The sequence below is a fragment of the Drosophila yakuba genome, chromosome 3R (assembly GCF_016746365.2).
Source record: "Drosophila yakuba strain Tai18E2 chromosome 3R, Prin_Dyak_Tai18E2_2.1, whole genome shotgun sequence".
NCBI classification, from domain to species: Eukaryota; Metazoa; Arthropoda; class Insecta; order Diptera; family Drosophilidae; genus Drosophila; species Drosophila yakuba.
Window position 1 is genome coordinate 21,760,731 of NC_052530.2, and position 13,799 is coordinate 21,774,529.

At 42.8% G+C, this 13,799-nt stretch overlaps 4 protein-coding genes across 5 annotated transcripts; 2 read left to right on the forward strand and 2 right to left on the reverse strand.

The window, feature by feature from the left end:
* Positions 1 to 114: 114 nt before the first annotated feature.
* Positions 115 to 2,132, reverse strand: LOC6537862 (uncharacterized protein CG4449). Its single transcript, XM_002098367.3, has 7 exons — positions 1,865 to 2,132; positions 1,298 to 1,809; positions 1,121 to 1,243; positions 959 to 1,059; positions 725 to 903; positions 449 to 671; positions 115 to 390 (listed from the first exon to the last, which is right to left on the reverse strand). Exons 1-7 carry the CDS (start codon positions 1,920 to 1,922, stop codon positions 300 to 302), a joined length of 1,287 nt encoding a protein of 428 aa, XP_002098403.1. The 5' UTR covers positions 1,923 to 2,132; the 3' UTR covers positions 115 to 299.
* A 132-nt stretch (positions 2,133 to 2,264) lies between these two features.
* LOC6537863 (transcription elongation factor B polypeptide 3) lies at positions 2,265 to 5,984 on the forward strand. Its single transcript, XM_002098368.3, has 8 exons — positions 2,265 to 2,669; positions 2,971 to 3,558; positions 3,613 to 3,999; positions 4,055 to 4,269; positions 4,327 to 4,421; positions 4,479 to 4,678; positions 4,741 to 5,032; positions 5,097 to 5,984. Exons 1-8 carry the CDS (start codon positions 2,589 to 2,591, stop codon positions 5,174 to 5,176), a joined length of 1,938 nt encoding a protein of 645 aa, XP_002098404.2. The 5' UTR covers positions 2,265 to 2,588; the 3' UTR covers positions 5,177 to 5,984.
* A 173-nt stretch (positions 5,985 to 6,157) lies between these two features.
* Positions 6,158 to 8,931, reverse strand: LOC6537864 (transcription initiation factor TFIID subunit 5). The gene is made up of 5 exons (XM_002098369.4): positions 8,677 to 8,931; positions 7,318 to 8,615; positions 6,944 to 7,244; positions 6,539 to 6,885; positions 6,158 to 6,468 (listed from the first exon to the last, which is right to left on the reverse strand). Exons 1-5 carry the CDS (start codon positions 8,833 to 8,835, stop codon positions 6,339 to 6,341), a joined length of 2,235 nt encoding a protein of 744 aa, XP_002098405.1. The 5' UTR covers positions 8,836 to 8,931; the 3' UTR covers positions 6,158 to 6,338.
* Positions 8,932 to 9,241: 310 nt separating this feature from the next.
* On the forward strand, positions 9,242 to 11,329 carry LOC6537865 (peroxisomal membrane protein 11C). Of its 2 annotated transcripts, none has more exons than XM_002098370.4 (3): positions 9,242 to 9,426; positions 10,488 to 10,912; positions 10,972 to 11,329. In XM_002098370.4, the coding sequence occupies exons 1-3, from the start codon at positions 9,358 to 9,360 to the stop codon at positions 11,177 to 11,179; spliced, it is 702 nt and encodes a 233-aa protein (XP_002098406.1). In that variant the 5' UTR covers positions 9,242 to 9,357; the 3' UTR covers positions 11,180 to 11,329. The 2 variants fall into 2 exon arrangements, with proteins under 2 accessions (XP_002098406.1, XP_039231172.1); XM_039375238.2 differs by lacking the exon at positions 9,242 to 9,426 and adding an exon at positions 9,537 to 9,873.
* Positions 11,330 to 13,799: the final 2,470 nt, after the last annotated feature.

Consider the following 13,799-nt stretch of genomic DNA (forward strand, 5'->3'; position numbering starts at 1 on the left):
CTTGGTGACAAATTGCGTAGATCTAGTCGAAGTTTAAATACGCTTGCGTTTTCTTTAACTGCAATGTAATGGAATTTAAATAAATTCTTTCTTAGATTAAATAAAACAATTTTGTATGTTACACTAAATACAATCTATTGCGGATAAAGTAAATTTGAAGCATTCAATCATACATAGACACATTTAACAATAAAATACTTTAACTAGAAATCTTGCACAGCAATAAGCTTTTGGTTAATAAAATTATAATAATTGATTTTAAAAATATTGTGCGGGTTCATAGAAAAATTGCTAAAAATCTAAACCTTTATTTTAAGATCTATAACTTCGTTGCCCTCCATATCCTGGTTTATTGGCGTATCCTCCGGATCCAGCAAATCACCGTCAAAACTGAAAGCAACTCCAAGTCAGTGGATTGTTTTTACTTTTCGCAGCTTTTAATACTTACAATAACCTAATGAGTCGGGCATCACAGTTCAGCTCTTCAGCACACTTGATATATAACATTTTAAAAGTATCCTTTTTCTTCATGGGCATCACCAAAGGATTCTTCCATTTATCCGCCTGGACTTTGACTTGAAACTTTTTGGGTTTCCTAGTAAGAGCTTCCGGATTGTTGTCATTCTTGACAGCTACATGTTTGTTATTATGGGACTTGGTGGGATGGCCAGCTGTTAGAAAGGTGTGTAATTTACAAAATTTAATAAGAATATAGGACACCTACTGAGCGTGTGAAATGATTTGAGACCAATGCTGTGCGGCGTATCCTCGGGTCCCACGAAGTTGTAGTACATATCCACCGAAATATCATTCTCATCTACCCCATTGCGTGATGCCACTTCCTTGAACAGATGCTTAAACATTTGATGCTGCCGCAGTTTATACATCTGGATCTCGCCAAGCCTGTGTATAAATATTTATATTTAACGTGCAATAAGACCAGTTTATTATCACTTACCAAGACAAAGCTACTTCTATGGTGGGATTGGCATTGTCGAAAATATTTTCTTCCTCAACGGCCGCAGGAGGTACAGCCTCGTCTTCTGAGTCGAGATTAACCTAGGAGCAAAGTTTTTTATTAGCCTTATTGGGTAGCATTAACTTCTTTGTGAGGACTTACAAAGCCCTCTACTCGCGGCGCTACCGCTGATACCAGATCAATGCTGTCCACCACCTTGGAACGGGCTGCAACTTCGGCCACCGTCCGCCGTCTGCTGATGTTCTCGTTGTTCTTGTTTAAGCTCTACAAAGATATTTTGTAAATGACGAAGATCTCTATTGGAAATTTGCAACTTACAGCCACGATGTTTGCCAATGAGGACACCACCGAAGCGGACACAGTTTCCACGTTGATGGCTGTCGAAGATGCTCCCTTTTTTCTACCGCGCTTTTTCGGTTTCACCTGTGTGGGCACCTTTACAGTGGCGGGCACAGTTGGTGGCGCCATTTCCGCCTTATTCAGCGATGACCGTGTACGTCTGGCCACAGGACCAACATCGTTGTTTTTGGCATGCTTCTCCACATCCGCGATATCGTTGGCTTTCTTCTTTTCCATCTCTAATATCAACTGGGATACCGGTGACAGGGAGCGTTCGGATCTCTCGTCCTTTTCTGGCTCCACAGCCTCCTGCTTTTTCTGTTTTGGAGGCGAAGCACCATCATGAGTTTCCTGTGGCTTTTCCCGCGTCGCTGCAGCGGGCCTTCGTTTGCTGGTCTTATTTGATTTCTTGGGGATGTCTTCAATGAAATCGTAATCCACCTCCTTGGAGAAAGAATCATTGCTAAGGTTGTAGGATTCCTTGGGCAAAGCTGGCAAAGGAAAGGTATAAGTTAAAAGCTTGTATTTCTTTAGTGCAGAGCTTACCTTTTACGGGAACACGCTTGCGAGCAGCACTGAATATATCGCAATCGTCGTCGGACATCTTGGGCACTCAGTAACACTCACTGATTATCCTGGATTCTTAAAAGTAAAGGCGCCAAACCAATGATTATCTCAAACCAAAACCAAAAAGACGCCAAAAGAAATCAGCTGTTGCCAGGACAATCGATAACCGATAACAATGGTGGTAAGCACGATCAAAATAATTGTAAAGTAGTAAAACGTAAATAACAAGTAATTTAATTTTATATCTAGTTTGTAAAGATAATTTAAAAAAAAGTAAATTATTTGTATGATCAGGGTTGAATTCAGCAAATGTTTGTACAAGCCTACTGGCACGTAGAGCAACTCTGGCCGACAGCTGGTTGAGCCAGTGTTGACAAACGCCACGCCGTCAAAAGCAAATCTCATTTAGTTTCCAACGCTGCTGGCCTGGCAAAAGCAAAAGTCAAATAAATTGTTATAAAGGCCCGTAATGCTGTTGAAAATAACTTAAAACCAATTGCCTCACGACCGGAGGCTTCTACGCGTGTGTGTGTGTGTGCGCGCACTTGTGCCTGTGCGTGTGTGTGCCCGTGCGTGCGTGTGTTTACCTCGTATTCCCTGAAAATTGAAAGTGTAAAAGAAAACTGGAACAGACAACAAAGTCTGCCTGCGTGCCATTTTTTTTCTTCATTTCGTTGCGTGCGGAATTGTTTGAGACGACGCGATGGCCTCCACCAGCAATCTGGTGGACGTGGTGCGCCACTACCAGCGCAGCATTGAGAAGCACGGCGAGGACGAACAACGGGTGAGTTATTACTCTCCGTTTGCAACGCATTCGCATCCCTTTGATCCCCTGCTTACGGTCGTCTATTTCTTTAATTCCCTCATTTTCGTAGCCATGTACCCTCACTCCTATGTACCTGACCTGACCTGGCTTTCCCTTACTTAACCTTGTGAAATTTGCATACATATGTATGTACCTCCGCCAAGGTCACTTTTCGCGACTTTAAGTCGCTCTTCTTTCCGCTGACCTTTCACTCACTCACACGTTCTTTTGCTAATCGTTCTTAAACACCTCTTTCGCTACCTGCTCTAACGCCGAGCAGCTGCTGCACTGCATCACCAAGCTGTTCAACCTGCCGATCAAATTCGAGCACCTGCAGGAGACGGGAATTGGCAAGACGGTGAATGCCCTGCGCAAGATCAGCGGGGAAGTTGGCGTGGCGGCCAAGACGCTGGTAACCAAGTGGAAGGCCATGGTGGCGGAGGAGGATCCTTCCATTGCAACTACGCCCACAGCCAGCCACAACGAAGAGGACTCGGGCAAGTCCAAGTCCAGCGATGAGGATCCCGACCAGGAGAACAAGGGCAGCAACTCATCCAGTGGCGAGGATCTGAGCACCAGCAAGCACAAGTCAAAGCATGCCAAGAGCTCCAAGCATGAGCGTAGCGGCAGCAGCCGATCTCACTCCAAGAGCAAGTCTGACTCGGATAAGAAGCACAAGAGCAGTCGCCACGACAAGTCCAAGGATAGAGATAAGGACAGGGAGGGCCACAAGGAGGCCAAGGAGCACAGAGAGAAGAAGTCAAATGGCGAGCACAAGTCAAAGGATTCCAGCAAATCCAGTAGCAGTCACAAGAGCAGCAAATCCGAGAGCCACAAGAGCGACCACACCAAAAGCAAGCACGAAAAGGTGAGCTTTTCTCCTAATCAAAGCAAGGTGATCTCTTCATACGATATTTTTCAGGACAAGACTTTGCACAGCGAGTCAAAGCAAGACAAGGACAAGGACAAGTCGAGCAAACACAAGTCATCGTCCTCCAAGTCATCGAAGCGCTCCCATAGTCCCCAACGCCACGAGGACGAGTCCCAAAAGGCCAAGGTACCAAAAGTCAAATCGAAGTCTGAGGAAGATTCCGCTGATGGTTTTGACTCCAGCATGGGTGCCAACTTTGACGATGTTCTTGGTTTGCTCAACATGCCCATGAGCAGCAAGAAGAGCAGCAGCAACAGCAAGAGCAAGTTTGTCGCCAAGCCAACTACAGCCCCTTCCTCGTCAGTTTTGTCAGCACCCACGACTGCTGGATCATCCAGAGAGGCCTACTCCGCCAGCAGTCGACCGACTTCCACCAAAGTAATTAGTTGAAATTTAATTTTAAGAGTCGTGTTAACACCTGATCATTCTTTAGAAACCCGAACTGCTGGCATCCACGGCTAAGCTGGAGCCCTTGTATCCAAACATTGCACTAGAACTGCCCACCATATCCAACAACTACAAGCCCTTGCCGTTAAATCAGACAGTTATGGACGTCGTCTTTAACCAGGGTGGCTCACATAGGGCGCAAGCATCACGTTTTAATGAGTCAGAAGCTCTAGCGCAGGGCATCTCCTCCAAAACTATGCGGTTAGCTGGGATTTTATAATGCTTTGCACAAAGTATTTCAACTTTCCTTACTTTTAGCACCAAGATCTATTCGGGTGTGAGAACTGGTCAAATTCTGCAGGTACCTTCCCTCTTTGATCTCTGCACCCGCGTGCTGCAAAAGAATATTGATGGTAAGAGCTCACTGAAGAACATATCGAATGTAAATAACCATCTTAATCGTTTTGCAGCATTGGAGTACACGGGCGGCGTGCCGTTTGAGGTCCTTCGTCCCGTATTGGAGCGCGCCACTCCCCAGCAGCTGCTTAACTTCGAGGAGTACAATCCCTATTTGATGGATGACAGTGATGTCCTGTGGCAGCAGCATGTCCAACGTCACTGCCGCAGTCAGCGTCGTGAAGAGATGGAAACGTGGCGCGAAATGTTTCTGGTAGGGACGCAATGACCATAAGTTAATGCACCAACTAAACCGCTACAAAATGTTTCTTCTAGCGCTGCCAAGAGGAGAAGGATCGCAAACTAAGCATTCTGGCCGAGAGCATCAAGGCATCGCAAAAGATCAGCGAGGCGCCTGTACGCAAGACCCAATTGGCGTTTGTGGACTCAATGGTGAAGCCGCCGCGCAGTGTGCAACGCAAGCAAGAGCAATATGGAACCAAGGGCAAACTCATTGCCACTCCAGCCGCCCGAGTGGCCGCCCTGTCCAGCGTGACTCCAAATGCAGCCAAGGTGGGCGATGCCCGACTGCGTGTGCTGGCCGCTACCAGAGACACGGCCCAAGTGGGTAAGTAATGAATGTAATGAGAGTGGTTAAAATGGATATTTACGTATCATTCTTTATTGAAAAGGAGCTGGTCCAGCGCGATCCAAGAAGGCACCTCTAATGGCGAAGACCTTGCAGTTTATGCGCGGACGTCTTAAACGATAGATGCGTTTATACTTGTTAGCTACAATCTTATACTCAACTTATTCAGCGGCAACTTAAGCAGCAGCAGAAGCAACAACCTTGATCTATAAGGCATTCACGGTGGGATTATATCCCAACTTAATTGGCAAGAACTTTTGGTTCTGCATAACAAGACACTGTGATACTAGGCCTTCTGCTACCCAGTGTGCTGTGGAATGCGACTGCTGCTGTCGACATGCGTACCATATGCATGCTATTTATTATTTATTCATGTTTTGCTCACTTTCATTACGCTGTATAAGTAATTATATGTAAGCCAACTGGATAAAGATAACGTATTTGTAACATCCCGCTGGGTCGTAGACAAGCTCATTTAAATAAGTTATGAAATTTGATTATACATAGTTGTTCAATTGATTCATTGCATGTAACTCACGATCAGAAGGCTGCTGATGACTCCAACATTATTTAAAATTAAGTTCAATGTTCTTTTGTCCAAAAGGGCTGTGCGTATGTCCAAAATCATAGAGGTTCCAAGCTAAATAATTGTATATAAATGTATGTTACACAATCCTAAACCTATATGGAACTACCTAAATTATGGAAGAACAGTCAAATGTCTTTAAATGCATCGCTATTTAAATCCAATCTAAAAGTTATATATTTATTTTGATACTTATAGATTTATTTAGTTATGCAAATTTTTAGTTTTGGGTGAAATGTTCATATTATATTTAAAAAAATAACTTTAACTGCACCATCATATTTGTTATAATTCTAGAATATTAGGTAAAATACAAAATTGAAATTCGATTACTCTGAACTGTAATGCTCGTCTTATTTTTAGTATTTACAAATTTTTTACACTCAATAATTATGCCATGTCTTCGTTTTAAAAGAAATTCTTTAGCTGTGACCAGTAGGCGATGCAGTTAAAGGCATTACTCTGTAACCAACTCGTTGTATTCCACTCGAAAGCTAACAGAAACAAAACCACGTAGCTTTCAAAGATCAATCTTGTTTAACGACATCACGGATTGTTGTATCGAGAGAATTATTCATATAAAAGAGTTGTTTCACACGGTAGTAACAATAATATTATACAGACTTATTATAAATAAATTATTTTCAAACATAAGTCATTAGAAAGTCAAAATTCGGTCCGCATCCATATCAATTTTCTTCAGGTGCCGATGCAGTAAAGCGTCTTGCTGGTCCCGTAGAAAACATCGACCAAGCGCTGGCAGGAACTATTGAGAGTAAGCACACGATTCGCAGTAGCTGATGACGAGCTTCCAGCACTACTGTTGTCGCTGTGGAGCAACCAATATAGATCAACATAAATAAGTACAAATTGCAACGTTGTTTCCACAAATAGCTAACCTCATGGGAGATAGTTTCTTGATGTCCCACAATCGCAATGTACCATCGTTGCAGGCTGTGGCCAGGTGCGTATTGTGCGTGCTCCAGGAAAGAGAACTAATGCTCGCCGAGTGATCCTTGAGCTCAGCCAGCTGTGCTCCGGCGGCCAAGTCGAATATTCGCACCTTCGTTTCCTCTCCGGCGGCGGCCAACATCTTTCCATCTGGACTAAAGGCCAGCTGGGTCACCGCCTGACGGCAGTCGGCAAAGACACGCATCAGTTTTCCGCTTGTTGCACACCAAAGGCGGACGGAGTGATCTGCCGAACCGGTGGCTATATAGTTGCCATTCGGATGGAACGCAACGCACTGAAAATATATTATTTTTAACTAAAAGTTCTAACATATTTTAAGTTAAACGACCAACCTCAACATCCTGCGTGTGCCCGGCGTAAATTATGAGCGCATGTTCTTTCTCTAGCGACCAGAGGCGCGCACTCATATCCTTGGAGCCCGTTACCACGTACTGGCCCACTGGACTTTCGTCCAAGCACCAAATTGGATAGTTGTGACTTCTGTATATGGCAGCGCAATGCAGGTTGTGGGCACGCCAGCACCGCATGGTCGCGTCTTTGGACACACTGTACATGAGTGGGTAGTGGGCGGAGAAGCGCACACCGGTGACTCCTCTTGTGTGACCGCGCAGCTGCAAGCCGCCGTATTCGTTGCTAATTAAAAAGAAATTTAGTTAATTAAAAAGTGATAAACGAAACCAATACTGAACGTGGACGATTAACTTACTAGGAGTTGTCGGCATATTTGCAATGTCGCGCCCTGTTGCGTTCCCTTCTCTCCTCCTCAGAGCACTTGACATCCGCGTCACTGCTGCTGTCGTCTTCCGTCTCATCCTCCTGATTCACGCAGTTGTTCAGCTCCCAGGGACACTGCATTTGCGGATAGCGTCTGTATAGGCTCTTGCCGCGGCAGTTGCTCTGGTTAAGCTGCCACAGCTGTACGGCAGAATTGTCGAAGCCGCCCAACAGGTGGCACTCACTGGGATCCAGGTGGGCGGAGGTGAGGCCCCGCGAACGTTCACTGATTCTGAGAAATCGCGGCAACTCCACCTGCGACTTGAGTATCTGTTCAGTGGCCGATTTAAGGGTGTCCATGCAGGCGTCTATATTCAATTGCGATTTGCTGGGCTCCGCAGATTCATCCTGATCTATCTCCTGTTTGATGTCTGTTTCTAGCTTTATGTTTGGCTCCTCAGCGGGTCGTTTTCGGTTTGACTTCTCAGCGACTGATTTGCTTGGTTTTATGTCTCCGCGGGTATTTAGGGTTACTGCTGGTTTGGCAACCACATCGTCCTCGGCATCCTCACCTTCCAGGTCATCCGTCAAGCCAAGCAGGTGATCCTCTGTAAAGGCGCGCTGCTCATTCTCCACTATATGGACATGCAGCCAGGTGTAGAGTAGGTTCATAATTAAAACATGGCCCCGCCGCTGGAGATAAACGCATATCCTATCCACAACTAGAGCTGTAGTATGTAGTTCGTACTTTGATGATCGAAAATGAGCCACTGTGTCGTCCGACTCTGCTGCCTCCAGCCGTGTGTAGCCACTCAGGATCTGCACCAGGCGCATGAAGTAGTCCAGTTCTGTGTCCCCAGTGTCCTGGGCTTCCTTGGCGAAGCGTATGTTAAAAGTGGACTCATTGGCCGTTGTGGAGCAGCCGTTTATCTTGGTGGGCGGTGGTGCATCGTACATATCCACGGGGGCCACCAAGTGCGCGTATTTACGCAACAACTCCACAGCGCCACGCGGTTCGCGAGCCTTGAGCAGATCCAGATAGAAGTGGCACAGCATGGGTCCATAAAAGCGCTTCATCTCCAGGCGCAGCGACTCGGCCTGGGCCTCCACGAACTGTGAAAACCGGCCAAACTGCTGGTCCACGGTGTGCTGGTTGTTGGTGATGACCTGGACATTTGAAAAGGTGAAGCTATTGCCGCCGTGCAAATCCGTGTCCAGCATTTTGTTGACCGCAAACTGCTGCTTGTTCTGCAGCAACAGAAAATCCGAGCGCCGAAATCGTTCGTTGCTCTGCGGATTTAAATACTTTTACACTTTGTGGAATTTGATATTGTGGGGATCCTTCACTTACCACGTAGTTTTTCTGCTTCAGCAAAAGGCCCACGGCGCAGCGTAGCAAATCGTTTTTCGAGGAGGTCTTTTTGCTGCTCGCACTCGACTTGTTGTTATTGCTGTTACTGTAGACGGGCGAGGCAGCATGCGCGTGGCTGCTGGCGCTGGGCAGGCTCATCGTTGCGTCTTATCCTCGCTGAAACCCGTCTTTATATCCGTATCCTGATCCCGTCCTGCAGTGCGTCCGATATGCGTTCGATTATAGTGCTGACAGCGGAGTTGGGTTGTGCTATCGATATGCATTCATCGATTTTAGGCGGCTGCAACAGCTGTTTATATCAAGTTTGTTTTCTTCAGTGCTGGCAATATGGCTTTTTTTTCAGCTATTATTTTATAACACTTGTGTTATTTTCATGAACTAATTTTATATTTTTATTTATATATAAATTAGTTTACTTTTAAATAAGCTACAATACGTTCGCCTTACATGTACAATTTCTTTGGCTTTTTTTTAACTTAATTCTAAATCTTGAAAGAGATAGCTAGTTTATTTGGCTTTCGCCATCACTGATGAAAGTCAGCTGTTTGTGTTGTTGGATTCCCGACCGCGCTTCACAATTTCTTGTGTTTTCGCTGCGATATCTCAGTTGGAGTTTTTGCCTGATATAAAACAGTACCTGTTCTTGAAAAACGCGACATTATGGGCAGTACTACAAAGTTTGTGAACGAATTCTGTGATATTATCGATTCCTATGGCGGGCGAGATAAGGTAACTTAAAAGGGTGGAATCACACACCCGCACTGCCGAGTAAATTTCCAATTAATGGCCACACACCTGTGTTGTTTACGTTTCCAAGCGAGTGTTTTAGCAAATTTAAAAAATGCATCGTGGCACATTGACGGGTTTCCATGTATTTCCGTTTTGGGGACTGGTCCATTGAGGGGCTCGATTGAAATCGAAACTGAACCAACAGGTTTTCATGTTGTTGTTGTTGTGGCATCGATGTTGGCATTCGTCTGGGGGTCTTGAACAAGGAAATCACCGCCGTTTTGGACCTTGCCTCACTTCTTTCATATTCGCAATGGATTATGTATTTCGCTTTCCGCTTATCAGTCGCAGTTTGGCGGCGATCGCGTTAAGATAATGCTCAATACTATAGCCGGCAAACCCTTAACCCGCTGCCAGATAAAGCGGATAATTCGTTATGAGCGAAAGGTTTGTTTGGGCCACAACCCATCGGGAAACACGCGATCCACCCATTTCCACCACCGCCAGCTTGTATACCCTTTCAAGGAGTATAGAAGGCTCAGGGGAAACAGAGATCTTTATTGAAGTATACCTTCATATATTACTTTATCTAAAACAGAGATCGAACCTTTTTACCAATGGTAAAATATTCATTAATGGCTAAAATATTCAACAATCTAAAAATATATTTGTAAGGTATTAGAAGTTCTGAATAGTGACATTAGTATTCAAATTGTATAATTAATTCATTGATGGCAAAGCAAGCAAACTGAACCACTAATGGGTAAACAATGAAACTACCCATACCCATGCCCATGCGACAGGACGACCAGGAGCACTCCACTGGCGGCCATCGAACGAGATGATTGTGGCATTCGTTGTATTCCTTTTATCGCTGATAGTATTTTATCTGTTTGTCACAACCAAGCAATTCCACAAATTGCAGGGCTGACTGGCGATTGGGGTCAGGTAGACGCAAAAGGTAAACAGCGATGCCAACTCTCGTGATGAAGTAAACACACGGCTTAACAAAATGCGCAGAACAATTATTAAATATACGAAATTAACTACCCTTTTTGCAGGTGATGAAGGCATTGTGCTACAGTGCCAAACTGGTGGCCGGCTACCATGCCAAACGGAATCCGGATCTCGCCAAGCGATACGCCACCGCCAGCTCGAGGATCTCTGGTGCGAGAGCCACCCTGCGCCTCATCGACGACATACCCATGATCCAATATGCCTTGGAGTATGGATTGGGCGAAAATGAGCCTGATCGCGTGATGCAAGTACTGGGAGTGACGGCCAACATAGTGGATTTGCTCTACTATCCCATCGAGAAGGTGTGTTGGCTGGCCGAGCACAAGATTGTGGATGTCAAGAATGCGGATAACTGGGACAATGTCAACTCTATTTTCTGGGTTCTTTCGGTGTACCTTAACCTTATGAGGACAATGCGCAATTTTTCATTGAATCAGGACAAACTGAACCGAACGAAAAATGTAAACGAGTAAGTGGTCCCCTAATGAAAACTACCAATGAAAACTAATAAACCTTTCAAATCCATAGATTGGACGTGAAAACGTTGACCAAGCACCGCCTGGAAATGGTGTCCATCGTTCGGATCTCACTCGACTTTGTGCACGCCGTCAGTACGCTGCCCAAAGGATATTTGTGGGGCGGCAAGCTGTCCACGCTGCAGGTGGGCGCCATTGGCACCTTATCCGCTGGCCTGGGCATCTACCAGATCTTTGCCAAGAGAAGACTGAACAAGTAGTCGCTGCGCCATCGTATTTGCAATCCGTGTACTCGTATTTGTTGAACAGAATTTTTAAGCTAGTCGGTAATCGTTTTTGTACGTCACTCGCAAGTGTGTTTAGTCTGTAAGTTTTTTAAAGAAGCACAAAATACACGCTGAATAATGGTAGAACAAGAGTTTTTGGTCTGTGTGTCCTTTATTATCTGTTACTTCTTTTATTGTGTGTTGTTAGATTTCCATACATGTATGTCAGTTTGTGTATTGTTAATTTTCCATTCGTAGCCAGCAAAATGTTTAACTTAATGTACAGGCTCTCGCTCCTTTATATTGTCAGCCCTCTGGCGAGGGTTCATTACCAGAGTTATTCGTATTATTTGTCGTTCACGCGAACGATTTGTTTGTCGGTCTAGCAGTCATTGTATACAATGTGTCTTAGGCATATTTAAAATACTCATATGTCTGATATTATACTCGTTATGCATGGTTTCAGTTTAAATACTTGGATTCATAGATTACATGAGGGACCGGGGATCAGTTGCTTCGGGCTGGAGCCCAAGATCTGACCATTGGCTTTGGTTAAAAATAACATTCGTTAGTAAATATATTTTCATTGTACATAGTTTATTTGCTTGTTTTGTGTCGCAAGCGCATAAATATTAACAATTACTAGTTATTATCATTTTTAGTTTGCTCTTGCTTGACTGACTGCTTCCATTGGTAAGCTCTTTAGATGTACGAAGTATGAATGAAGTGATGTTTATCATTTTATTTTAGCCTTTATGTTTGCTCTTTATGTAACGGGGTTCATTAAAATTCTTTATTATTTTGATATAGATATTTTTTGGGATTTATTAATTTTCGATAATATACCTAGCTACATGAGTTTATATACTTTTTATACCTTTTGTTATTGTTATTAGAATCATTGGATATTCGATCGAAGTTCTTCGCTTCACTTACAAAAAAAAAGCCTCAAAAAGTTCCCAAAAAGAGTTCATGCACTCAAAATATGTTCAACTTTGTTCCATTTGCTTTTATAGTTGTGTATCTGTATCTTTCTTTATAACCATAATGCAATTTGAACTCTTGCTCATAACAATATATAATAATTATTTAGTACATAAATAGGTATATATTAATATTTGTATGTATTCTTATATTGCATGAACAGTGGCCAAAGTTAATTGGTTGTGCTCCCAAATGTTTGTGCCAATTCTTTTCTACAGTAAAACCGTACGATCTTCCAAGTTGAGGATACTGTATATGCGGTAATCCTTCAATATGGAGTACGGTTTTCCCATAGAGAAGAAGTGGGGACTTTTGTAGGCGCCTCCAAGGACTAAGGACCAACTGTATTAGGTATTTATGTACCAATTTACGTCTTGCATTATATATTTATGTATATATTTATTCTTATCGGAAGCTATTTAAAATGGCACTGCAGTAATTTTTGTTTATATTCCTATATAAGGTGGGAAAATCAATTAGTCGGACCAACGCCAAACCCCCTTATATTGGGGGTAAAGGACGACGGTCGTTACTAAATATTCTTCTAAATATCCTTTCCTCTCATCCTCTGCTATAACAGTATACGAATTCGGGGCTCTTAACTCAATTTGGTTGCCCCGCAAGTAATTATTAAAATATATTTATATGTACGTGTATGTATATAGTATATGTGGTATTTGATTATTGCATTAAAAGCTTAGTATTCCGTTTTGAATTATTATTATATATTCATTGGTGTATATATATATTTATATATATATATAGGTTGTATAATAGTCTTTTTAAAAACCGTTCTTATTGCATTCTTATCCTTACTCGCTAGGTTTGGTTTACGCTTAATTTTAACATATTTGCCGGGCAAATATTGTTGCTTTAAAATTCAATTTGCAAAGTTCTTGCTAATGTTCCCCCAAAATGTGTCTCACATGTTCGCTTGTGTCTTTGAATACAGTTGACAGTACATCAGTAATACGATAGTAAAAATATCTGGTATAGGGTTTCGAATACGAGTAGTATGATGGTTTAGAGTTTAGAGTACAGAATAGGTTAGTTAATGCGTGCTAGAGATATCGGCATAAGTAAAGATATTCTTCCATCGATAGAACTTCCTCATTGATTTGCACCTTAGCTGAGTTTAAAAATAATTACTCTGTATAGTGTAGAATGGCTTAAAAGTAGACGTATGGATATAATCGGATGACTTGCGTCAGTAAAATATGTTTTATTTTTGAAATATATGTATTTGGATTTGGATTGTTAATTATTTATATATATATATATTGTTACCTAAGTACGCTTTGCATATTTTTTCTTAATGTTCCATTTTTGTTTTTACTTTGCTAAAATTTAATATTATCGGTTTTGCGTGGGAAGCGTTCGATTTTGGTTCCTTTACATTTCGTTTAAACTTTATTTTCTTGTGTCTTCACATATTGGTTTTAATCTTTGATACATTTGTTTAAACTCCCTAATCTGCTCATTAGTTTTAGTTTATTTCGATAGGAAAAAAATGTAATTTTAAATAAAAATATATGGAAAAGCCAGTATGGAAAAGTTTAAAACTGTTTGCCTGACACATGCCTGTGTTAATTTAAAATTCACGTTATCTTTGGCTCTTAAGCTTGTAAAA

Bases quoted from the DNA above. Each gene is read 5' to 3' on its own strand.
- LOC6537862 (XM_002098367.3), bottom strand. From the start codon at position 1,922: ATGTCCGACGACGATTGCGATATATTCAGTGCTGCTCGCAAGCGTGTT. The intron at 1,810-1,864 runs GTAAGCTCTGCA...TTCCTTTGCCAG, and splicing joins CAAGCGTGTTCCCGTAAAAG to CTTTGCCCAAGGAATCCTAC. The intron at 904-958 runs GTAAGTGATAAT...ATTTATACACAG, and splicing joins ATAGAAGTAGCTTTGTCTTG to GCTTGGCGAGATCCAGATGT.
- LOC6537865 (XM_039375238.2), top strand. From the start codon at position 9,802: ATGCTCAATACTATAGCCGGCAAACCCTTAACCCGCTGCCAGATAAAG. The intron at 9,874-10,487 runs GTTTGTTTGGGC...CCCTTTTTGCAG, and splicing joins TAATTCGTTATGAGCGAAAG to GTGATGAAGGCATTGTGCTA. The intron at 10,913-10,971 runs GTAAGTGGTCCC...TCAAATCCATAG, and splicing joins CGAACGAAAAATGTAAACGA to ATTGGACGTGAAAACGTTGA.
- LOC6537863 (XM_002098368.3), top strand. From the start codon at position 2,589: ATGGCCTCCACCAGCAATCTGGTGGACGTGGTGCGCCACTACCAGCGC. The intron at 2,670-2,970 runs GTGAGTTATTAC...AACGCCGAGCAG, and splicing joins ACGGCGAGGACGAACAACGG to CTGCTGCACTGCATCACCAA. The intron at 5,033-5,096 runs GTAAGTAATGAA...TTTATTGAAAAG, and splicing joins CAGAGACACGGCCCAAGTGG to GAGCTGGTCCAGCGCGATCC.
- LOC6537864 (XM_002098369.4), bottom strand. From the start codon at position 8,835: ATGAGCCTGCCCAGCGCCAGCAGCCACGCGCATGCTGCCTCGCCCGTC. The intron at 7,245-7,317 runs GTAAGTTAATCG...CTTTTTAATTAG, and splicing joins AAATATGCCGACAACTCCTA to CAACGAATACGGCGGCTTGC. The intron at 6,886-6,943 runs GTTGGTCGTTTA...ATATATTTTCAG, and splicing joins GGCACACGCAGGATGTTGAG to TGCGTTGCGTTCCATCCGAA.